A 26,537-nucleotide genomic window follows, 5' to 3' on the forward strand; every position below is an offset into this window, starting at 1 on the left:
ATCAAGTTATTTAAGACAGGGTTTAGGTTTATTTCCACACATAATTATTCCATGAAAATTCCCTGGAGACTGTTTAAATATTCTCTATGAAGAAATCATACTTTTCTGAGCAAGTAACCATGTGAGCTGAATACAACCACCAATTCAAACCACCATCTTTTTAGTGACCTTTTGGCCACAAAATGTTTCCATCCCCTTCCAGATTCAAACAAGAGACAGACTGATAAATTCTAGTATTTATTAAATTATAAAGTCTGTAATCAAAAAAAAAATGTGGATCAAGAGAAACCTCTAACTACAAGGACTAGACAGCAAAGCCTATGGGAACGCCATGAAGTGTGTTACAGACAAGATTCTGAAACATAAGTTATAAGCTGTTTTCTTTACATTTCCATTTCAGTTAACTTTACTATTAAATTGTTATTCTATTTTAAAACCCCAAATTCACATTTGTTCTCACGTTAAGCTTTCTGTTCATACTGATACCAGACTTCTTGTAGGTGCCAAATTTTAGTAATGGTTTTATGTCAATCCATGCAGAAAAATAGGAACCAATGCAGTAGTCAGATAAGGACCATTAATGCACAGATAATACACACACGCTGGCCAAAAGAACTGAAGGTATTTAAAAAAAACTATAAAATAAACAGACCTCAAGAAAACAGGGTTTATTACTAAACAGCTCTCAACTATTAACACCCAAGTTCCTTATATTAAATAAATTTCTCAACAGAGATGTGTTAGACATTTTAATTACAGGTCTATCCTTCCCATACCCCTTCCCACCCCAACTCCCAAAATGCACTACTAGGGATGAGTATAATGTTACGTGGGCAGAAATTTACAGATAACCCTTTTCATCTTGAGCATGGATCTGAAAACTTTTTTATTTAAACTTCCGTTACTGTGCACTGTCCATCAGGCCTTCGAGATCTGACACTCACTGTTCCACCTGCTGCCACTGATCGATCAGTTCCTGACCGATCAGATACTGTCTGATTTGGATTAGGAACCAAAAGTCTCTGTTGGGTCAAGGAGTGTTGTGCAACAAGCGCAGATACATCCTCACTATCACTACTGGCATCGGATTCGGTTTCTTCAATCGAAGTGTCTGTTGCTGGTACCCTTCCTGAAGATGGCGATTCATGCTCTTCTTCTCCTTCCCCTCTATGACTCCTTTCCGCTATGCTGTCTCCACTGAGTTGTAAATGTGCAAAAGAGTCTTCCAGAGAAGTGCTTGCATCAGGGGATGGCGTGGCGGGGCTTGTTAGCTGACCATCTACTGACGTCAGGGGCCTCACAGAAGAAGACTGAACAGAAGCTCCGCTCTGAGCCGGTACACTGTCCGCTCCATCAGCAGAGCTCTCTCTCGCTAGGTTTACGGTATTAGCATCACAGTCCAGCCTAAGTCCGGCTACTCCCTTCTTTGGTATATCTATTATATCCCGCTTGATCTTCCTGCGACGTCCATGTTCGTTTCTCCTATACTGTACCATATTTTCAAGATCGGCAACATACAGAAACCCGGCAATTAACATTTCAGTGCTCTTTTTACCTTTGGAAAAAGCATCTTCCAGCTCTCTGCTAGTGCGCTCATCATACTGCCACCACCCATTTCTTCCTTCATAATACCAGGCATATTCACCATTTCCTCTACTTGCTGCTTTGAGTTCTTCTGGTGACAACAAGGTTGGCTTATCAAGGAAATCTTCGGGAATTTCTTGTCGACAGAGGGCACATCGCTTTCCAAGCCATGAAGCTCCCTTCACACATAGATAGCAGAAAACATGCTTACAAGGCAGACTGACTGGGTGAACACATGTCTGCAGACAAATGGCACATTCAGGGACAGTTAGAGAAGGTGCAGTATTAGGACAGGGCTCATTTGCTTTCCTGTTCGTAGGAAGCATGTTTATAGAGTGATCGATTTCTCCACAGCCAGCCATCCTGAGAAAATGAGAGACGTATAACATTAAAATCTTGTTTTAACTCTTTCAAAATCTTAATTCAACATTCAGAAAACACTTATTAAGCACCAATTATATGCAAGTCATGTCCTAGACAATGGGGACACAAAACTGAAAGAGAAAAAACTTATGTAGAAAAATATTTTTGATTCGAATTTATTCTTATTTGTGGGGGGGGGGGCAGTGAGGCACAAATAAAAAGGTACAACCAAAGTACAGATTTGAAATATACCATTTTTATTCACAGAATAGAACTAAATGCAAAGATTTAAAATGTACAATCCATCTAGACTTTTAAAATCAGTCTGGAAAGTAGAGAAAAACAAAAAAATGGTTAAAAATAATTCAGATTACAATCACAGAAAGTGGATTTTGTAGCCTTTTAGGATACCACTAAGTGCAATTTTGCAATACTTCCATGTATTAATGTACTTCTGGCACTTGACAAATAGACCATATAAAATGACTAGAGCTGAAATCCTAGAAACCTGAGAAACTCCCTTTCTCTGTTGTATAATCTTAAAAACACTGGTTAAACCAGTCATCTCATTCCCCCTCTGTGAAACACCTTTTAGTGACCTTTTTTATTGTTGCTGGCTTTTTCTAAACCACACATACGTTCCTCTTGCTGTACTCTTTCAAGATGATCTCATCTACATTCATGGCTTCAATTATTACCACTGATGATCACCAGCTCAGGTCTTTCATTTTAGCCCTAGAACTGTCTTTTAATTGCCTACTTTAGTGCTCTTCTTGGTTGTCTGTTAAAGGGACAAAAACTGAATTTGTGATGTTTCCTCCTTATTTACTTACTCCCTAAATGCCCCTCTGGAGACACCTCTATTCATTTGCTTTTCAAGTCAGAAATCCATCACTGAAGCTGTCCTCCTAACCCCTCCCCATTCAAAACATCAGCAAGTCTTAGATTTTATCTCCTAAATATCCCCTAAATCCAACTACAGTCCATCTCTGCCCTTCCCAAGTCATCAAGTAAACACTATTTATTAAATTACTGCATATGCCTTTTTAATGGGTCCGGCCTTATGTCTTGTTAAAAAGTTGGTTTCAGGTTAGAGACCAGGATCTATATGCCCTGCACAGTCTGTCTGGACACCAGCTCCCATGCCAGCTTCATCTCACACCATGCTTCCTGGACTTCAGTTTTCTTATCAGTAAAATGTTTTGACTCAATTCCCTTTTCTAAGATCTAATACACGCTTGCCACACACTACATAATAAATACTTGCTAAACTGAATTTAGCTCCTCTCGTTTGTTTATTGGCAAAACTATATATAAACTGTTCTCAGAAAAAAACTCTGAAAACAGTTGTAAGGCACTGACTGACTAGGTTTCATTCATCAGGTCCTACTGCCACATTTACACCACAGAATAACTAAAATTAAAATTAGCTAGAGAAAGGGTGTACAATGTATTGTTTTGTCCCTTTCAATTTAAAAAAATTCACTGTCAAAGAAATTCTGAAAAATCTTTTTTAAATTTCCACATTTCAGTTCAGTTCAGTCGCTCGGTCGTGTCCGACTCTTTTGAGACTCCATGAATTCCAGCACACCAGGCCTCCCTGTCCATCACCAACTCCCGGAGTTTATTCAAACTCAGGTCCATCGAGTCGGTGAAGCCATCCAGCCATCTCATCCTCTGTCGTCCCCTTCTCCTCCTGCCCCCAATCCGTCCCAGCATCACAGTCTTTTCCAATGAGTCAAGTCTTCGCATGAGGTGGCCAAAGTACTGGAGTTTCAGTTTCACCATAAGTCCTTCCAGTGAACACCCAGGACTCATCTCCTTTAGGGTGGACTGACTGGATCTCCTTGCAGTCCAAGGGACTCTCAAGAATCTTTCCACATTTAAGGCCCAATTAAAAATAAGGAAGTCCTTCATCCACAAGTAATAATTTAACTGAGTAACAGAGATGTTTGATTCTATTTGTAAGACAAAATGTTTAAATGAGCTACTGCTCATCACTACTTTGGAAAAACAACAGCAACATCTCATATACAATAAGTCCATATCCTAAACGATCTACGTAGCTTCTGGACAAGAAAAAGGCCAACAGATTTAAAATTTTTTTAAAGAAAAATAGAAGTCTAGTAAAATGTAAATAAAGTAATAGTACAACCTGGATGAATGCCATACTTTTAAAACATACATAGTCTCAAACCCTGTTGCATTATAAGTAAAATTAACCCCAAATATCAGTTTTCCATTAGATGCAATTACCTTATCTATGAAAAAGAAAGTTTTCAACCTAAAAGCATTACTCTCCATCCTGACCAATACTCTTATATGCATAAATAAATGTAAACGTATAATTAACCAAGTAAAAAAAAAAAAAAAAGATAGCCATCCCAGAGGAAGACACGAACTGTGAAAGCAACATACTTGGAAAGGCAAAACAATTCTTTTCAGGCAGGTATTCTGGTTCCCTCATTAGAATGAGATAAAACTGGATAAACATCATCAGAAAACAGGTAGAAGATAGTTAAAGCTTCATTATTTTACCTAAAGAACTTTCAATTATCAAGATCTCTTCAAAAAAGTTGACGATATCAAGGGAACTGTTCATGCAAGGACAGGCATGAAGGGCAGAAACACTAAGGACCCAAGAGAACAGATCAGAAAGAGGCGGCAAGAATACACAGAACTAGACAAAGAAAGTCTTAATGACTCAGATAACCACAATGGTGTGGTCACTCACCTAGAGCCGGACAACCTGGAGTGTGAAGTCAAGTGGGTCATACGTAGAAAGCATTACTACGAACAAAACTAGTGAAGGTGATGAGATGGAATTCCAGCTGAGCTATTTCAAAACCTAAAGCTGATGCTGTTAAAAGTGCTGCACTCAGTATGTCAGTTTTCATTCCAATCCCAAAGAAGGGAAATGCCAAAGACTGTTCAAACTGCCATACAATTCTGCTCATTTCATATGCTAGCAAAATTTTGCTCAAAATCCTTCAAGCCAGACTTCAATAGTAAGTGAACTGAGAACTTCCAGATGTACAAGCTGGGTTTCAAAGAGGCAGAGGAACCAGAAATCAAATTGCCAATATGTGATGGATCATGGAGAAAGCAAGGGAATTCCAGAAAAAAAATCTGCTTCATAGACTATGCTAAAGCCTTTGGCTGTGTGGATCACAACAAAGTGTGGAAATTCTTAAAGAGATGGGAATTCCAGACCATCTTACCTGCCTCCTGGGAAACCTGTATGCAGGCTAGAACTGGACATGGAACAACAGACTGGTTCAAAATTGGGAAAGGATTATGTCAAGGCTGTACATTGTCACCTTGCTTATTTAACTCTATGCAGAGTACATCATGTGAAATACCAGACTGGAAGAATCACAAGATGGACTCAAGATTGCCAAGAGAAAGATCAATAGTCTCAGATATGCAGATGATACCAATCTAAAGGCAGAAAGTGAAGAGGAACTAAAAAGTCTCTTGATGAGGGTGAAAGAGGACAGTGAAAAAGCTGGCTTGAAAGTCTACATTCAAAAAAAACAGATCATGGCATCCAGTCCCATCACTTCATGGTAAATAGAAGGGGAAACAATGAAAACAGTGACAGATTGTATTTTCTTGAGACTCCAAAAATCACTGTGGACGGTGACTGCAGCCATGAAATTAAAAGATGCTTGCTTGGAAGGAAAGCTGTAACAATCCCAGACAGTATATTAAAAAGCAGAGACATCACTTTGTCAACAAAGTCTGTATAGTTAAAGCTATGGTTTTTCCAGTAGTCATGTATGGATATGAGCATTGGACCATGAAGAAGGCTGAGCACTAAAGAACTGATGCTCTCAAACTGTAGTACTGGGGAAGACTTGAGTCTCTTGGACAGCAAGGAGATCAAACCTGTCAATCTTAAAGGAAATCAAAACTGAATACCCTTTGAAAGAACTGTTGCTGAAGCTCCAATACTTTGGCCACCTGATATGAATAGCTGACTCACTGCAAAAGACCCTGATGCTGGGAAAGAGGAAGGCAAAAGGAGAAGGGAGCAGAGGATGAGATGGTCAGACAGCATCACCGACTCAATGGACATGAATTTGAGCAAACTCTGGGAGCAAGTAGAGGACAGGAAAGCCTGGCGTGCTACAGTCCACGGGGTCACAAAGAGTCAGATATGACTTAGGGACTGAATAACAACACCTTTCAACTATCAATCTGCCATGGCAAATACCAAATTCTGATTCTGTGTAGCCCCCAAGTATACTCCTAGTGTATCCCAAGGAAGACACGGGGAGGAAAAACTTTAAGTACTTTTTACATAATTCTGTATTAAGTACATGCAGCAGACAAGATACCATATGTACACACAACAAGATGAAGACAAAGCAACCCAAGCCACCAGCCTGCCTGTCTGTAAGACACACTCCGTGCCTATGTGCTGTCGCTTCAGCCGTGTCCAACTCTGCGACACTACGGACTGTAGCTTGTGAGCCTCCTCTGTTCATGGGATTCTCCAGGCAAGAATACTGGAGTGGGTTGCCATGCCCTCCTCCAGGGGATCTTCCTGACCCAGGGATCAAACCTGCATTTCCTATGTCACCTGCATTGGCAGGCAGGTTCTTTACCACCAATGCAACCTGGGAAGGCTTCGATGATCTTCAAATAGGCTGGGGGCTAAATTTGTGCAGAGGATCATACGAGTATGTAAGTAAGAAGTGCTTCTTTTTCTTTCCTTTTTGTAGAGCAAGGATTTGATAAAGAGAGTGCTAATTAAAGAGAAATATTCCTTAAGTAACAAATGTCTTAGGAAACTTTAGAGACCATTTTAAAAAAGGGAATTTATTTCCTGGTTACTAAATTAATATGTAGAAATTTGGAATGAAGTTAGTCCAACTCTACTGAAGAACATAAATGTATCACTCATTTCCCAAGACATTTTTTTTTTTTTACCAACTGAACCCTTAATGTGCTATTATTACTTTTACACATAAATTCCATTCTTCTAAATGATGTAAAATATTTCTGGAAGACGAAAAAATGTCTATTAATGCTACTTAAGACTTCTCTGCAACAAGACCAAATATAGAGGGATATAGGCACATTCAGTGGAAATCTATAAGTATTCAGATTTTGTTTAATCTTCTTAAAGATATTTAATCAAAAGAAATGTAAAATTACTATAAATGAGAAAGATCTTTAGCTTACATAGTACTAAAGAACTTTTTGCCACCAATAGAAACTACAAATACTGAAAAACGGATTTTTTAAAAGTATGGGCTCAGAACCCAATTAAAAACATGAAAGAGAACAAAGAATAACGTACTACATCATCTTTTGTGGAGACCTATCAAAAAAGAATGTCATCTTCCTTCCCAAAACTTTGACTGCTTTTTTTTTAAATTCCTCAAATCTTTACTGCTATTGGAATATAAAGAGTTTGAACTTTAATACAAGTTAAAAATTTAATATTAAAATTTTAACAATGACTATTCCTAAGTCCTTAAGACAAAATTCCTAACTTTTCCTGTTGTACAGCGTCTTGTAATTGGTAGGTGTTTAATTTCTGTTGGATGTCTACTGATGCATGTTTTATTATAGTAAACTATTTAACAACTAACAGTTACTGATTGCATAATATGTGGCAGATATTTTGTGCACTACTTTAATCCTCCTATCACCCTACGAACTGGGTCTGTTATTTTCCTTTTTACAGATGAGGAAACTGAGGTACAAAAAGTTCAGATGATAAACCCAAAGTCATAGTTCATTAAGTGAATGAGCCAGCCTCAAATCTAGGTTCCATAATCCAGGTGATCTGACTTCAGAGTCTTTACTCTTAACTGCTACATATTGTTTCTAAAACAACCACATCTATCCAAATATAAGAGCTACCATCAGTAATTTTAGGAAAGGTAAGGCTTCAGGAAGTTACAAGAAATTTCACAGACAGAAGAATGACATCTTATCACCTGCTGCAAGAGCTGTCACATATTTCTCCTTATTCCTTTTCACTTTTGAACAGAGAACGTGATCTACCATGCCCATGGCACTAGGAAGGGAAATGCATAATAAAGTCTGCCATCAAAGTTAAAGAACACTGCATTACCTAATGATTTTTTGCTAAGTGTAACAGATACCAGGGAGTACAAAAGAAGAAATACTAACTAGCAAGGAGGGGATAGATACATTTTGAATAGATGAAAAGTACTGTGCAAAGAAGTACAGCAGAGACCTTCTATATTATGGTATCTTTAAATAAAGTTTAAACATTTTAAACACAAATGGTTTATAAACACTTCTGGTCACAGCCTTATTAAAAACTTAGTGAAATTTTACATATAATTTAAGGAGTTCAAGGATCTCTTTGAAGCTGGTCCTTATACTAACTCCTAAGGAGTCAATAGGAATTCACTGAAAGGTTATGTTAGGAAGTGACAAGTTGGTTTACTAGTTTATCAAGACCAGCTGGACAGAAGTTTGGAGAAAGACTTGGCAGCATGAGGCCAAAAGCAAACTAGAATTTATAATAATCCAGGTAAAAGGTAATGGGAAGGAAGGGACAGATATAAGGTTCTAACAGTAGAACATAAGAAATACTAAGGAAATAGAAATGAAAGCACTTAGTTACTGATGGATGACCAAGATTCAGAATCTGAGGTGAGTTCTGACATTGTAATTTCGAGATATTTATAAAGTCTTCAGATGAAGACAGGCAGATGACAGTTGAGTTTACTGGACAGGTACGCTCAAGAAATCTAAGCAGAAAAAAGTGTCTTGAGTCACCAACACATACATGATTACTGAGACATGAAAATGGATGAATGCCCAAATTAAATCTGCACAGACAGCATACAAAAGGGCTAATCACAGAAACTTGGATTACTCCAACATTTTTAAGTGAGGCAGTGGACAAGAAGAATGGCAGAGAAGAATGGGGAATAAAGTGAAACTACACCCTCAAAAGCCACAAGGGGAGACATTTGCCAAAAAAAAGGATCAAGCAAGGAGCAAAGCTACAAGTTACTCTTCAACTTATGAAAATTTCCACAATTGTAGTGAAATATATGGTGCAAAATATGTGAACACCACACACTGATTAGCTATTTTGAGTTCCCAGAACCCATTGTGCCCGGTATCAATTACTTTTTACTTAGCCAAGACACCTTTTTCTTTCCCTATTGTCCCAAAGACTGTTATAAAACTTTCCCAACCTCTTAGTTAAGAGATATCCTGAACCCTTATATTAAGAAATTAGGTATGAGTGACTCCTCAGCATTTATCTTTATCTTCATTCTATCTTATTCCTCTTGGCTCAGGATGGAGTACTGGTAGCTTTCCAAGCTAAACCATCCCAATTCCTCCAAGATTTCAATTAATATTCTATTCATAAATTTCAAAATCAACTAACATGCTAAGTCTAATGTTCTCTTTCAGTCTTATCTATTTGATTCCACTGCACTAAATATTATTAACCACATAAATCTAAAAATTTATATTATTCATTTCCATGATGGTACTCTCTCCCAGTTACCACGTCCCACTCCCCCAACCTTCTTTAGTTTCCCTGAAATACTAGTATTCCTCACAGAGGCTCTAAAGTGACCAAATTTTCAATATTACATTTTATGCCTAGACAATCTACAGAATATTCCAAATTTATATGTATGAATATAAATCTCATATCCCCAAATGTAATATCCAGAACTGTTCCAGATTTCTAAGAGCTATTATTTCCAATTCTGTATTCAAAACGTCTACCTCAATATTCTCCAGTCACCTGAAATCAAACATGACTAAAACCAAAACTATCTACTCCCTTAAACCCACATCCTCTTCTTATGGTCTCTATCTTGGATAAAACTTGGGAGTCATCCTCAGCGCTCCCCTATTCCTTGGCCACTTGGCTTTTCTGCAACAAAAACCTTTATAGAATGTGTCCCCTTTGTTACTAAAGCCTGTGACCTTAATTTTGGCCTCCTGGGCACACTCTTATACAAAATACTGACCTCTCAAGTGGCCTTCCTGACCTCAAGTCTTTTCTTCCTCTCATCTTTCCTCAGTTTAATTATGTCTAATTAGTCTTTCCTCCACTCAGTCTTCAGTTGTTTTCTATTGCCTACATAATGTCATCAAAATTGCTAAGCACTGACTTTCAAGTACACTGACACAGACCTCAGAGTAAAACAAGACTTAGTTAAAAATCCATCATTTATTCTTACTATGTTGACCTAGAACAGTGTTTTCCCAAACTTCTCCGAAGATAAGAATTAGCTGGTGTGCTATCTCTTGGAAATTTGGACTCATCTGTGTTAGAGTCTAAAAATCTGTTTTTAGTAAGTGCCCTAGCAGATAATTCTGAGAAATCTGGTAAACACTGACACAGGGAAAATGAGTTTTACCTAATTCTGTTTCCTCATCAGTAAATAAGGCTACTATAATCTTGTGATTGAGTTCAATAATCCAAGTAAAACATCCAGTAAGCACCAGGCAACAAGTAGGTATAAATAGACATACTCATTCCCTTTACTAACTGTGAAGTCTCTATTTCCCATTGACCTTCACACATAGGATTTGTTCCCTGACTCCCCCAAGATGCTTAAAGATTTAGGCAGCTGTGCCCTTCCCCATTTCCTTGGCTTGAAAAATAATTCCTAATTTTCTCGGATTGTTAAAATTCTATTCATTCTTTAAGACCAAACCAAGAGTTCCCCTGTTCACTCTGAACTCTTCAGATGGAATAAATTCTCTCAGTTCTGAAAGTGTTTTACTGGTGCCTCAATATAGTATTTCTTCCACTGTATTAATTATATATGTGTCTTACTTACTAGACTACAGTCTAATTCCTTGATGGCAGAGATAGTCTGATGGTCAGACTATCTGACCTACAGGATTAAAAAATATACAGAAGTATATAGACAGACAGGTAACATGTAAACAGGGTTAAATTAAAATTATATTTGTCCCAATTTTAGAAAAATGCTTACTGGTTTCATTTGTCTTTTATTAAAATTCTCAACACTGAAAATCGTAATACTTTTAATCAGAGTATATAATTAAAGCATCATACTGGAAAAGTAGATAACAATAGTTACATGTCAAATGGGGAGAACATATGAAATAGTATCTAGGGTTACTCTTTGGTCAAGTATTTTAACTACTGTAATCACTAACCGTCAACTTGGAAATATGCTGTTCATTGTGTAAAAAGAGTTTCATCAATAACAGACTAAAGTTCAATATGGCCAAGATAGAGGTAGTGTTAACATTTTAAACCATATTTCACAAAGAGAAACTGATAGGAAAATAGAACTAGTAAAACTGGAGACTAGAGTGGCTCCAATAAGAATTAAAATGCAATGATGTACTTTTAAAAAAAAATAAATTAACTTTGGTTATTTTAATAAATTACTATGTAAAGAATAAGTAGAACCTAGAAGACCTGGGGATCTTTCCAGTTTTTTAGCCTTCTATGTGCAAATTTCTCTGTCTTCAGTTTCACTTTTATAGGGAAATGTCTCCCTATGAAGAGATTTTTTTTTGGAAGCCTATATTAAAAGTAATTAAATGTGAATAAACTTGTCAATTCAATTAAAGATCTAAAAGTCAATATAAAACATACATTTTGTTTGATTAAAACTGATACTTGATTTATTACATTTTATACCAGTCATTTAACTTGTTGCAGCTTTGTAAAAACCATGATGCCATACTTACATTTCTATTACAGACCCCACAGATGCCTGCCACGAAAATAAAATCTCATCTTCATGAGTAATCAGCCAGTTTGCAGTATTTTCTCCTCCATTGCTGGATCATCCTGTGCTGCAAAAGAAAAATTTCAAAATGAACTTCTCAACAAAATTAGTCAATTATGTATGACTCTCTCATTTAACAAAATTCAGTGGCAAATTTTATCTCAAAACTGGAAAAATTTCAAGACAAGGATGCCTGCTTTCACCACTGCTATTCAACACTTTACTGGAAGTCTTAGCCAGAGTAATCAGATCAGAAAAAGATATGAGAGGCATACAAATTGGTCAAGAAAAAGTAAAACCAGATCTATTTGCAGAGATAGTAAAATTTTCTCTGTTCTCTATACAGAAAATTCCAGAGAATCCCCAAAAAAGCTGTTAACCGTAAAACAAATTTAGCATAGGTGCACTTTATAAGTTCAATGCACAAAAAGTCAGTTCTGTTTCTGTATCAACAATTCAAATAAGAAATCAAGAACGCATTCTCACTTATAATAGCGTCTGAAGGAATGAAATACCTTAACCAAGGAGGTGAAAGACTTACATGCTAAAAAACTACAAGCATTGCTTAAAGAGATTAAGAACTAAATACGGAAACACAACTGGCATTCATAGACTGGAAGACTATGAAGATGACAGAACGATCCAAAGTGATCTAAAGATTCAACGTAATTCTTATCAAAATCCTAATAGCTTACCCACCTCCTCCCCGGAAATGAAGAAACTCATCCTCCAATTCATATGGAATTGAAAGGAGCCCCAAATAGCAAACACAATTTTGAAAAGGAACAAAGATGGTGAATTCACACTTATAGATTTCAAAACTTATTACAAAACTACAGTAATACAAGTGTGGTTTTGGCATAAGAATAGACAAATACACCAACAAAAGAGAGAATGCAGAAATAACCATCTCTATGGCCAACTGATTATATTTTACAAAAAAAAAAAAAAGAATTTTTAAAAAGTGAAACAAGTTCTATATGGACATGATATATATTTCACAGCCTCTGCCTTCCTATACAAGGTAATGCGTGGGAAGGCAAGGTCATCACATTACCGAGGACCTAGGTACTCCAGGTACCTATATGAATGTCCCAGTTTACAAACCATTCAGTCAACCTTCTGAAGATGCCTGCTGTCCAGGAAATTCAGAGGCACCAACCAAAACATCACCTCAGTCATTAGTCCTCTTTCTTCACAGTTAGTGTTGCCTCCATCCACTTCACGCCCACTATAGGAGGCTCACTTACTGCAAAGAACATACATGATGATGACAGAGACAGGCTTTACAGTAACAAGACAGAAGAGACAACTATTCTTTCAGTTCCATGCACCTCTTATAGTGTGGGAATCTATCTCCCTAAAAAACTTGGAATTTTAGTGTTTAAGATTTTTTAGATATATGCCCTTTTAAGATAAGCCAGCATATCTCACCAAATATTTAACAGAACAGACCAAACAATATGTAATCTGTCTCAAAGCTGAAGACTTTTCAAAGTAACTGACTAGAAAAGGTTTATAAACAACTTTTTATTTTACTCTGACTTCAGAACTTAGTTTTTCCATGACAAGGACTCCACTGTCCTGACTTCCCTCCACAACCCGTACACTTTACTCTCTAAGTGCCTACAACTTCAATGGCACCAAAAAGGATTCCATCATTCACTTCCCTCCTATAGTCTACTCAAAATATTAGAAACCGCCCACTTTCGCACATAGGACAATAGGAAACATTCTACTATTCAACATCATTACTCTTAAAAACAAACAAAACCCCCACTTAATTCTTCTAAGTCTCTAACCATTGGCTGTAATCCCCTAAAGCTATTCTCTTACCCTTAAGATACTGACAGTCTACTCACTACTGGTCATCCAATTCATTATAATTCCTGACACCTGACTATGAATTTATTAAATATCCTTAAGAAAAAACCGTTCAACACCTAACTCAGAGGTTCTCAAACATCGCCACAGAGACTGCTTGTTAGAAACACACATCCTCAGACTAACCCAAGATACTGTAGGCTAGTAGACATGGGTTTCAACCCAGGTATCTCACCTCAAGTGATGCTGATGCAAGCATTACATCAAACACAATGTGAGAAACACTGTCCTTATTTTTCAATTCCTAAATACAATAAACTTCACCCTCTGCTCCAACAAAATATGATGGCCACGTTTGGAACTAGATGCCACCTAAAACTGCTGCCTCTTTAAAATCTTAAACTCACTCTCAGACCACAAGCTCTGGTTCTTCCAGCTCACTTACTCCTTCATTCTCACACCTGCTCTTTAATTCCAAGTGCCTCTCCAGTCTCTTGCCCACGTCCTTTCCTTTCTCCAATAGCTGACCCCATTTCCTTTTCTGCCCAATCTGGAGTCCAACCATTTTAACTTCTTGAGAGAATGTTTGGCTCTCTCACATCTGTCTCTCATCTACACATACTCTACACACCCCCACCTCTGTATGTATCTTACAACGTGACAGCTCGGCTTCTATGCCTTAACCAGTGAGTGCTAATGGAGAAATACAAAATTATTTTTCTCATTCCCCTTTCAACACGTTACATCAAATTGCCAACTTTTAGCCCTAACACCTTTGGAATCTATCCTCCATTCTCTTGCCATTGCTAGTGCCCTAGTTCAGACTTTTACCATCACTGGACTACTGCTCCATCTGATTATTCTGCTTCAGTATCATCCCTTAAATTAAGTCTCCGAATGTGATACACTAAAAAAGAAAAATGAACCCTCCATATGTGAAGCCCTATATGGGCTCTCCAGCCTATACAATAAACTAAAGCTCCTCAGACAATATTCAACAGCCTTAAAGACCTGAAACCTAAGTCTCTAGTCTTATTTATCTCCCACAACCACTCTCATAGATGAACACTCTAGTTACAGCAAATCACTCAGTTCTCCAAACTTTCCTTTATAATTCTGTATTTCCTCCTACCTGTATAGCCTTTAAGGTTTATGAATGCTACTGCCTTTCTCTGACTGCCTCTGGAAAAGCTGTTCCTTCCCCTATGGCTTGTAATTCTTCTACTACTGAATTTATCATATGCGTTGCGATTATCTGTTTGCTTCTGACTCTTCCAGTAAACCATGAGATCCCTGAGATAAGGATTACTTATATCTCTAAGTGGCTAGTCAACTGCCAATCAGTTGTTGCTGTCTTAAACTGGTATTTCTTGGATGAATGAAAAACTAAATTCATCTAATCACCTAAACAATATTTACATTCTGTGAACAGGCACCCAGCCACAAAAACTATAAAGGTATACAACTTTCAATTTTTTCTTTAAACAACTTAAAATCCAACAGAGGGAGTTACCACATTTACAAATATAAAATTGATGCCATCTTTATATCTTTTGACAAGTATGCAATTTATCCAGCTATTATTCACTGGCAGTGAATTCTCCAGAATGCAGATAAAAATCCAGGAATAAAACCGATTTTAGTAAATCTTGTCAGCTCCAGGGACCTTTCCAATCACTATCTCCCATGGCTAAAATTTCAAAGCTGGCTGTAAATGGATAATAGCTGAGGGGAGAAAAATGAACTAAAACCTATATAGTAATCTAGACTTCCAGATATGACAACTGTGGTCCTCAACCAGCAGTATCAGTATTACCTGAAAGTTCTTTACAAACAAATATCCAAAGCCCCACTCTCTACCAAGAGAATCAGATCTCCAGGTAGTTCATATGCATATTGAAGGTCACTAAGTAGACGCATTATATCACTGAATCCTCAAAATGACTCTGTGAGAAATTTTATAAATGAGGAAACCCAAGCCCACAAGGATTTAGCCCCAATTCACAAAGCTATCAATACTGGGAGATGAGATTCAAACTCAAGTATATCTTTAAAAAAATTTTTTTTCCTCAATGTGCTGTATCTCAAAGAATATCATTATCTAATAGAAATACCATGCAAGTCACATAGGTAATTTCACATTTTCTATTAATGACAACAATAAGAAACAAGCAAATTTAGAGTATATTTCATTTAACCCAATATATTCAAACCATTACCATTTCCACATGTACTTTACATAAATTATTAATGTGGTATGTTATACTTGTGTGTGTGTGTACATGTGTGTGTACACTCCTTGAAAGCTGATGCATGTTTTTACTTTATAACACAACTCAGTTCAGACTAGCCACATAGCTTGCTCAATAGCTCCACATGGCTAGTGGCTAGCATACTCGCAATGCAGGTTTAGAATGTCTTGCATACCAACAGTCTTAAAAAAAAAAAAAAAAAAAGAACCTGCAATTTAGTGCAAGAATTGTTGAACAAAGAAAACGAACTCCATGCTACTTTACTCACAACTTTGCTTGCATAGATTAAAAAAATAATCATATATTCTACTGTGATCAAAACTGACTGGTTTAGGTATCCCAATTCCACCAATTAGATCCATCAGCTCTAGCCTCCGAGAACTGTAATGTCAACTGGGCACAACATATGGTATGGTGTGTAATATTCAGAATAGTCAGGTGTAATATTCAAAACAGTCGAGTGGCCCTCAGAAAACTTATACATTTGAAATCAAAGAATTTTTTTAAGGGAGGGAGGGGGAGTCTTTTACTTTTAACCAAAGATAAAAGAATAGTGTAATTCTAACTGCAGACCACAATTAATTTGGCAAACATAAATAACTCAAACACATAATTCATTCTGCAATGAATGATTTGTAAATTATCACCAAACTAAATATGAATTATTCAGTAAAATTTACCATTATATTTTGACATGCATCTATCAATTAGTTAATGGGTTAAGTTTCCTTCTTAAGGTGCAAATTTATACAGAAACAAACTATTAGGAAGGTAACATAAAAAGAGAAAAGATTTGAAACTAAACCAGTTATTTCTGCACCTTAACAATTCTAAAGGAAAAAAAGTGGCAGACTATTTTTTTTAAATATATAAAAGTTTAGAGATTATCAGTGAACTTAAATCACTTACCCATTCAACCAATCAAGTTTAACTCAAAATGAATATTGTATTATTTGTAATTTTGTGACCTCTCAACAAATTCATGCACCTATTATTTGTACCCACTGTTATTTTCTCTGAAAATATTTAGGATTAATTACGATTCTACTTTTCAAATCAGTCATGGACCAAGTTTTTTTAGACAATAGATTCAAATAAATGATTATCTTTTTTAAAATAAAATCAAAGAAAAGGTAAGCATGTAACAATTAAAGTATCAATTATAAAAATCTAAAGATTTCCTGTATTTTTCCAATTATTAACAGCTAATGTTTAATAAAAGTTATTAGTTTATTCAAAATATACAAAACAGGAAATGTTCTACATAAAAGTATCAGTGACAGAAAAGAAAAATACTACACATCTTACAACTTTTGTTACATAGTCAAAAAAGAAAAAGGAATAAAAAAAAAAATTAAGGGCCAGGAAAAGGAACAGAGAGAGAGTGGGTGTAATTTAGCAAATACATCTTAGTGCTTCTTAAGAGAGAGTCCCAAATTGAGAGATGTAACTAAATGCCCTAACGTTTTTCCATTTTTAGCTTTCCTTCTCATCTCCTGTTAAAACAGCTTACAGAAAGCACAAGTCATACTAGGAAACAAAAGTCTTCAGTCAAAACTCACTTCCACTAAACGGGGTCCAATATTTTACACTACTCTGTGTTAAAGAATTATTTTCACCACTTCATTTAATATTCCCCATAAAAATAAAGTTACTGTATGACAATCTCTGGGCTTCACAATCTTCATATCCAAGCATTAAACCTTTACACTTCTCACCCCAAAATGTGGGCTTTGCATTTTAACATTAAATGTGAAAGTGAATGAATAATGTCTTTTAATCACGTCAAACAGAAGTTGCATAGTCTGAAACCATTTTGTAAAGAAGAAAGGTTCTGCTGCTAATTATCTGTGTGACCTTGGTCAAGTCACAACTCCCATGTCTTAGTTATTTCACTCTATTCTACACTTGCATAATTCTAAATACTTAAATTAGCAGGCAGTTAACAACAGGTTGTTTTAATTAACCCAAAAGGTAGTAAGCCCTGAACACTCAACACTGCATAAATAAGCACAGGTGGTTGTTAGCAGAATGTAAATAAGGTGGTTTCCATACTATGCAAAGACTGTTTCTAATCCAGCTGGTCATACAAAATCAGGTTCCTTGGGCACAATCAAAAACCAGGCAACAGAATGGAAAAGGTTCAGTCCCAGCCTTTCTAACACTGACAGAGAAGCTACTATCCAACTGCGTGTGTCAGGTGTGTCACGCTAGTAAGTGTATCACACACAAGATAACATTCTCTAAGCAGACCAATATTGTGAAACGATTCAATACTTTTTTCTACTATGGAGAAATCATTTTTAGATCATGTCCAAAAAAAAAAAAAAAAAAATCTGCCCTATCCTTCTGACAATTCAAAAACAAAATACTTTACCAGTTGATACATGTTTCCTTTAAAAAAAAAAATCTTTTTTTCCCTCCTCTTGTCTAATGACCAACTATTTACAAGAACAGTATTCCTGATGATTATAATTCTATCAAGTTTTTAACAATGAGTAAACAACAAAATTCTACAAATGTTTACTACCAGGTAAACATTTGCAGAATTATTTTCATTTTGCCCACAATTTACATTGGCCCATTTGAAACAAAATTCTAAATCAAAGACCGAGCTTAACAAACGCTACAATTTAAGACGTACAAGCAAAAGCAAAAACATCCAAAATCTATTTTTAGAGTGGTTTTTCACTCTTCCGGTTTGCTCTTTAAAATTAGATTTACTGGACATATTTTCATGTTTTGTTAGTGCACTCCACAGACTCCCAGACACTCAACACAAACAATATTTGCTGGTCACAAAAACAGCAAAGCTAACATCATAAATCCCGTTACTTGAGCAGGTGATTTTCTTCCTGTGTCCTATATATCAAGCCTTTTAAAAGTATGAATATAGAATCACTTATTAAAAAACAAAATAGCCTTAAATCTTCCAATTTCTGGAAATGTATACTGCTTTCAATGACGTATCATATTTTCAAACCCTATTTTAAAAGTACACACATTGTAAGCACTTCCACTTACCACATCACTCTGCTTGACCACCCAAATTGTATATAATTATTTTATAGCTAATCATGTTTCCATTATGGCTTGCAATTGTAATTATCTTTTACCTTGCCATTGATTGGGAAAACTGATAACCTCTTTCACTATTGTGATTATGTAACTATTACTCACTTATTATTTATGATTGATCAACAGAAAAATAATAGAACTCTGAATCACCAAAACTATGATTTAATAGAAAAACCTGTATCACTTTTTAATATCCAGATGCATATCCAAATTATCTTGAAATTTTTTGAAAAACATAAATGCCCAGGTATTTCTTTTTTTTCTCCAGAGCTCCAGATATGTTTCTAATGAGCAGTCATGTTTAAAAACAACTGGACTATATGACCATCTTTTACTTTTATCTAGTTTGTTTCACTTTTTCTATTTCATATTCAGCGCTTCCACTTCATTTATATTTTCCAATTTCTCCATGTTTTCTTTTTGATGTTCTTTCTCAAATCTTTATCAAGCGTAGTAGAAAAACTTTTGTATACATATATACAATATGCATATTTTAGAAAACGTGAATTTTTGACTAAAAAATTTAGGACATTTTGATTCCACTTGCTTGACTCACTATGCATAGAATGTGGATTTCTAATTTAAAAAAATAAGTACGCAACAAGCAACAGGAAACTACAGTCAGTATCTTGTAATAACCTATGATGGGAAATAACTTCAAAAATAATGTATGTATAACTGAATCACCTTGTTGTGCACCTGAATCAGCGTAAGTCAACTATACTTCAATAAAATGTTAAGTGAAAAAAAAACAACCGTGAACTTAATCAGAAAAAAAAAAAAAGTACACACATTGGAGGGGCACCTGAAAATGTCAATCACAAAGACAATGCGATTTTCTACCATTTCTTGGCTTTCTTCTCTCAATTCCAGTTTCACTATTACTTAATAAACAAAATGTACCTACTTTAGCAACTTGAGAAATAAGTGCTCAGTAAAATGGCACTTAGAGAACAGAAAGCAAGCCATACTAAATTTGATATCAAGAGAAAAAGATCTAGTTGCCAGAAGTGTGTGTAAACTCGAAACAATTTTTCTGCCTTTCTCTACGTGCCCACAGAAAACAAAAAATAGCGGCCACAATGGAACATCCATTTACCCTTTCAGACGGGATTTGAGGGGGGGGGGGCGGGTAGGGAGAGAACTCCGCACCCAGCAACCAGAACAAAGCAATAGCCTCGTCTTTTAAGATGCACTTAGGTTTTGGAGGCTCAGCGGGTACTGAGACACCTCTCAGTAGTTCTGATGCTTTAACAACAGTGCTGGGCTTTAACCCAGACAAGACGAGGGACTGGACTGCTCGTCGGATTAGGCAAGACCCAAGAACTGAGCAGAGGAGGAGGGAGAGAGGGGAGAGAAAGATGCCAAACACACTCCGGAAAAACAAAATGCAGGAACTGTACGTCCGGACCCAAGGCCCGGGTGGACGCCTCTGCACGGGATATTGGGGGGGGGGTACCCCTCCAACCATCGTCGCCCCTACATCTTGAGGCCCATGAAGTCACCGAGTAGAGGCCTGACACCCGCGCTGAAGGCACAGGAAAAGGACCTGGCTGCCACCGAAGGCAGCGACGAGGACCCCGGCGGAAGAGGCTGCGCAGTAATGGCCGCTGCTCCGCCTCTCGCACCCCGACCGTGACCAGCTCCGGGCTCTCGCCCAGGGCAGCGGGTGCGGCGGCCACGGGCAACGCGGCGTCCGTCACAGTCTTCCTGCCTCTGACAGCAACCAAGCTGGGGGCGGCGGAAAGGGCTGAGCTGTGCCACGCCGGCTCGGCTGCACGGCCGCGGCCGCGCCGGCCCAAGGGCGTCCACCCACGTCCCAGCCCCTGACCCCGCCGCCGCCCCTCTCAGGCCCGGAGAGCAGGGCCGACCCGGGGAGTGCCGCGCTTGGAGGTGATGCCGCGGGCCATCACTCCCCTCCCCGAGTAGGACCTAGGAGTGGCTTGACTTTCACCCTGCCCCTCGAGTGGGCTTCGCCCCGACTCCCACCTCTGTGGACACAGCCGAAGCCGCCTCGCCGTCTTTTCTCTTCGGCCTCCGAGCCCGCAGCGGCCGGGCACGAGCGCGCGCGCGTGCGCGCGTTCGTCACGTGACAGCTGGTCGCGGCGCGGGGGCGGGGCCACGCGAGGCGGAAGCAGCGCCACGCCACGGGAGCTCGCGCCGGCCCCGCCCCCGAAGCCCGCCGCGGGCTACTAGTCTTCTCGGACGTTTAGGGAGGTGCAGTTTCGCTGCTTGGGTCTTTCTAACTGCTTTTTATTTTGCTGTGCTTGTAATTAGGTGCCGAAGAATTCTGAGATTCTGCAAGTCCACTACCAGAGAGATTGGGGGCCGAGGAAGTAAGACGCGTGTAGGGCCAGCAGGTGGTGCTGCTCAGAAACCCAGCTTCGATACCCAGGAGAACTCCTTGGGCGCCTAGCTGGATTTGGGGTTGAAGAGTCTGTGGCAACACTGCACGTTCTCATTCAAAGAAAGTCCAGTTTATTCCTCTTTTGAACCATGAGCAATTTAATCGGCAAAAAAGAATTACTTTCCTTCCAGGCCCATTTTTCTTAGACTGGATCACACGTGTGAAAGTCGCTCAGTCGTGTCCGATTCTTTGCGACCCAATGGACTGTAGCCCGCTAGGCTCCTCTGTCCATGGAATTCTCCCGGCAAGAATACTGGAGTTGCGAGTTTCTCTTTCAGGGGATCTTCCCAACACAAGGAACCGACCTAGGTGTCCCGCGTTGCAGGGGGATTCTTTAAAGTCTGAGCCAGCAGAGAAACACAGAAGCTGGGGGAAAAATTTAATCAGTATACAAATCTAAAAACTACAGAAATGGCTTAATTTGTTGGACGTGTGTGGTTCTAAACATCAAACTCCTGGCTGTATCCTCCATTTCATTTGGGCCTGTACGTTGTCTTTTTTGGAACTGATTGTACTTTCTTAATTCTTAGTAAAGTGAAGGTGGAAGAGCATGATTTCTTACCTTTAAAAGAACACTATGTATTTCAACATTTTTTGCCAGTATCTTCTTACTTGCAATGCCGTTGAATTTCCAACTCTCATTAACTGTTTAGTCACGGTTGGAAAATTTTCATTTCTTATATGTAGAGAGATAAGTGCATTTTCTTTTATTCTGTATATCTGTCTGCTGTTCCATCCATCTGCATGCGGAAACGGAGTTAGTCGACAGGAATCTCACGAAAATGCCCTTATGGGCTTCAAGCTCTGTCTCAGGTGCACTCATAGTGTTCGTCATTTCAGTAGCTCCATCTTTCCTTGTTCAAAGTGAGGCAGGGTGTAGCTGCCCCACGGCCCATCCTAAGGTAAAGGGATTGGCCATTCATCCCTGTGGTTGAAACTCCAAGAGGAAAATTTTGTTGTTCATTTCCTCAATCATGTCCGACTCTGTGACCCCATGGACTGCAGCATGCCAGGATTCCCTGTCCTTCCCCATCTCCAGGAGCTTGCTCAAGGTCACGTCCATTGAGTCGGTGATGCCATCCATCTCATCCTCTGTTGTCCCCTTCTCCTCCTGCCTTCAATCCTTCCCAGCATCAGGGTCTTTTCCAGTGAGTCAGCTCTTCCCATCAGGGGGTCAAAGTATTGGAGCTTCAGCTTCAGCGTCAGGCCTGCTAATGAATATTCAGGGTTGATTTCCTCAGACATTACTTTGGCCAAGATGAGAATGGCAGGACAACTGAGAGAGGAGGCTGGGGCCTGCCCAGACCCCATATTAATATTGCTTATTAAGTCAGGAAGCCTCCCTGACCACAGGCAGAAAGGCTCCTTGGAGGTCAAAGGGCTGTGGTGTGAAGAGATGCTATACCCAGAGGCCTCTTTAATAGAATCCTTTTTAGTGAAGAGATTTGAGTGCACACATGCTAAGAGCCTGAGATATACCAAATGTGGACTCGGAACCAAGGCAAATCAAAATGACTGACCAAAGGAAAATCATAAGAAATGGTCCGTAAAAGAAATTCAGATTGCCATTGGTTTCCACTCAGAAACTCTGAGTCTGCCTGTGTGTCTATCCACACATACTATACTCTTTTTCCTCTCCCAAAATACTTGCTTCATTACATTCTGTCTTTGTGGGAATTCTTTTCTGCAAAGCCAAAAAGCCAGGGCCCTTGTCACTGACCACTGGTCCAGTGGTTAGGATTTGCTGCTCTCACTGCCGTGACCCAGCCTCTATCTCTACTTGGGAACTTCAAGTCATTGCAGGCTGAGGCCTTCCGAGAGCAAAGCCTATCTTTAATTTCTCTCTTATGCCCCATATCCACTTCGCAAATAATCTGTTGACTCTTCCTTCAAAACACATTCAGAATTTCACTCCTGACCTCCTCTCCTACAACCTAACTTAAGTCTTTCAAATGGTTTACTGAAGGAGGTTAAATCAGAGTCAAACAGATTCAAGACATTTCTGTAATAATGTTACTATCATTGGCATTCTATTTTGCTTCACTGAATCAGAGAGAAAGGAGTGGCAACAGACTGCTAGGACCTGCTCACTATTCACAACTCTTTCCCATAAGCATATAAAATGTGTTCATAAATACCACATATCTCAGGCACCCCTTCTTCCCCATACTATCCCCCCAACATTTAGAAAATGTTTGATATTGTTAGTTTAATGATCAAAATACTCTGGTTAATTCTGAAGACATCTATGAAAATGTGCTTGAGACAATTATTTGTGTTTCAGTGGAAAATGTGTTGAAAACCATTGCTGTAACTAGTTTAGGGCAGTGGTTTTCAGAGTGTTTCCTCGTGTTCCCTGGGGGTTGTTGAGATCCTTTCAGAGGGTCCTAGAGGTAAAAAATTATCTGGATAATAATACATACAAAAACTCTAAGTGCCTTGTTTCTCTTTCCCTTTCTCCCGTCCTTCTCCTTTCACTTTACCGCAGTGGAGTTTTCCAGAGGTCACATGATGTGTGACCATCTGTCTGGCCGACTGAATATAGAAGCAGATTCTAAAATTCGCCTATATTAATTAGGCCAGGCACTAAATAAATTTGGTAAAAGGTAAGCTAATACTGTTCTTTCTCACTGTTAACTTTGCTTTGAAAAATATACTTATTTTTCAGGAAATATTTATGTACTTACTTTAACATTAATGGGATTATTATTTTAAGTGACTTAATTTTAATTGAATTAATTTTAATGACTGTGAAGTATTCATGAATATTTTAAATAGTTCTGTTTTAGTTTGTTAACTATTGATAGGTTAACATATATAAAACAGTTCTTTTGAGGCTTCTATAATTTTTAGGAGTGTAAAAAGTTCCCAAGACCAAGAACTTTGAGAACTCTAGCACTAGTATAGTCTAGAATAGTCTGGGACCGTTTTGTGCACCAGTCCTAAGCTAGATTTCTTCCCACATGCCAGCAATCATCTGATAACTGTGGACACAACTTTCTCATGTGTTTAGAAACAGAACAAACCAGTTTCAGGAATGCACCCAGTCATTATAGCTAGCAGATGAATAGAAATAAAGCCAAGAGGAAGTTTTGGACAGCAAACCTTTTCATTTCCAGTTGAAGATTTTGCTTCAAGAGTTGTTATATAGCTTGGTCTCTGTCCTACAATTCGACATGTTCAGTAATTACATGTTCAGTAATCAAAAATATTTACTCTTTGAGTAGAATTCCTTTGTAAATAGTTGCAGCCTGGACAGTTTTGCTTGTGCTTATCATTTACCTAGCATGATTACCAGTGCTCTTCCTTTGGTTCATTCTTAGTGTTTCTAGAGCAGCCCTGGAAGCTACAGCTGAGTACTGACAATTTTATGCCTGGGAAATAGCCCAACACAAAACAGTCCCTGAGTGAGATATTATAGTTTGACTGTAAAGGCAAGCACGCCTTTCCTAACCTTGACTGTATGTGTACATTATATATGTATTAGTTTTTAGATGTCTTATATTGACAACATTAGCTATTATCTCCAGAGTTCATATTTGCTTCATTGGACATGACCTCATTGAGCATTATGTTGAATAACTACTATATTTTATTTATTTGCAGAATTGCTTATTATTTTAAAGCTAGATCAATATTTTAATAAAACTGACACAGTGAACTCTGTCGCATAAAGGACATAGCTTACAGGGCAACAAATATGTTCTGCAATGCCACATTTTCCTCCAAATGGTTAGGATTTAGGAAAGTAATGTATTTGCAGCCAATTAAACCGACTCTGCTCTTTTCCCCATGGGGGCCCAGTGTGCAATGGCTGCAAACAGCAGCCTCCTTGGTAGTGTATGCAACCTGTTGCCTGTACAGGTAGCCCTAAGGGACCTTGGAGACAACTCTTCCTAGTGGGCTTTCATGACTGGCCTACTGTTTCTCAATCTAGACTCCAGACAGGTATGCGCGGTGCCTTTGGAAAGCCCCAGGGCACAGTGGCCAGGGTCCACATTGGCCAGGTCATAATGTCCATCCGCACCAAGCTGCAGAACAAGGAGCATGTGATTGAAGCCCTCCGCCGGGCCAAGTTCAAGTTCCCTGGCCGTCAGAAGATCCACATCTCCAAGAAGTAGGGATTTACCAAGTTTAATGCGGATGAATTTGAGAACATGGTGGCAGAAAAGCGACTCATCTCGGACGGCTATGGGGTCAAATACATCCCTAATCATGGTCCCCTGGACAAATGGCGGGCCCTGCACTCATGAGCATCAGCTCTGTTCCCTCCTTAATCACGCTCACCAATAAATGCTATTTCCTGTCCAAAAAAAAAAAAAAGGAAAGTAATGTAGAGTAGTTTTATAATTATGCATATTTGAATTTTTATTTATGTAGGAATTATATACATATCAATGATCAGTTCAGTTCAGTTTAGTTCATTTGCTCAGTCGTGTCTGATTCTTTGGGACCCCATGAATCGCAGCACGCCAGGCCTCCCTGTCCATCACAAACTCCCGGAGTTTATTCAAACTCATGTCCATCGAGTCGGTGATGCCATCCAGCCATCTCATCCCTTGTCGTTCCCTTCTCCTCCTGCCCCCAATCCCTCCCAGCATCAGGGTCTTTTCCGATGAGTCAACTCTTTGCATGAGGTGGCCAAAGTACTGGAGTTTCAACTTCAGCATTAGTCCTTCCAATGAACACCCAGGATTGATCTCCTTTAGGATAGACTGGTTGGATCTCCTTGCAGTCCAAGGGACACTCAAGAGTCTTCTCCAACACCACAGTTCAAAAGCATCAGTTTTTTGGCACTCAGCTTTCTTCACAGTCCAACTCTCACATCCATACATGACCACTGGAAAACCATAGCCTTGACTAGACTGACTTTTGTTGGCAAAGTAATGTTTCTGCTTTTTAATATGCTATCAATTTGGCCATAACTTTCCTTCCAAGGAGTAAGCGTCTTTTGATTTCTTGGCTGCAATCACCATCTGCAGTGATTTTAAGAGCCCCCAAAAATAAAGTCTGACACTGTTTCCACTGTGTCCCCATCTATTTCCCATGAAGTGATAGGACCAGACACCATGATCTTAGTGTTCTGAATGTTGAGCTTTAAGCCAACTTTTTCACTCTCCTCTTTCACTTTCATCAAGAGGCTTTTTAGTTCCTCTTCACTTTCTGCCATAAGGGTAGTGTCATCTGCATATATGAGGTTACTAATATTTCTCCCGGCAATCTTGATTCCAGCTTGTGCTTCTTCCAGCTCAGCACTTCTCATGATGTACTTACTCTTCATATAAG

The 26,537-nt window shown here is 38.5% G+C and overlaps 1 protein-coding gene and 1 non-coding gene across 3 annotated transcripts; one reads left to right on the plus strand and one right to left on the minus strand.

Moving 5' to 3' along the window:
• Positions 1 to 224: 224 nt before the first annotated feature.
• Positions 225 to 20,962, minus strand: RNF146 (ring finger protein 146). Of its 2 annotated transcripts, none has more exons than XM_065911593.1 (3): positions 20,834 to 20,962; positions 11,650 to 11,757; positions 225 to 1,947 (listed from the first exon to the last, which is right to left on the minus strand). In XM_065911593.1, coding segments are annotated over exons 2-3 (1,059 nt in total). In that variant the 5' UTR covers positions 11,652 to 11,757; positions 20,834 to 20,962; the 3' UTR covers positions 225 to 890. The 2 variants fall into 2 exon arrangements, with proteins under 2 accessions (XP_065767665.1, XP_065767667.1); XM_065911595.1 differs by having other exon boundaries at positions 11,650 to 11,752; positions 20,834 to 20,942.
• A 4,046-nt stretch (positions 20,963 to 25,008) lies between these two features.
• Positions 25,009 to 25,143, plus strand: LOC136150998 (small nucleolar RNA SNORA70). Its single transcript, XR_010659984.1, has one exon. It is a non-coding gene; the product is annotated as a small nucleolar RNA SNORA70 (small nucleolar RNA).
• Positions 25,144 to 26,537: the final 1,394 nt, after the last annotated feature.

This window comes from Muntiacus reevesi, chromosome 19 (assembly GCF_963930625.1).
Source record: "Muntiacus reevesi chromosome 19, mMunRee1.1, whole genome shotgun sequence".
NCBI lineage: Eukaryota > Metazoa > Chordata > Mammalia > Artiodactyla > Cervidae > Muntiacus > Muntiacus reevesi.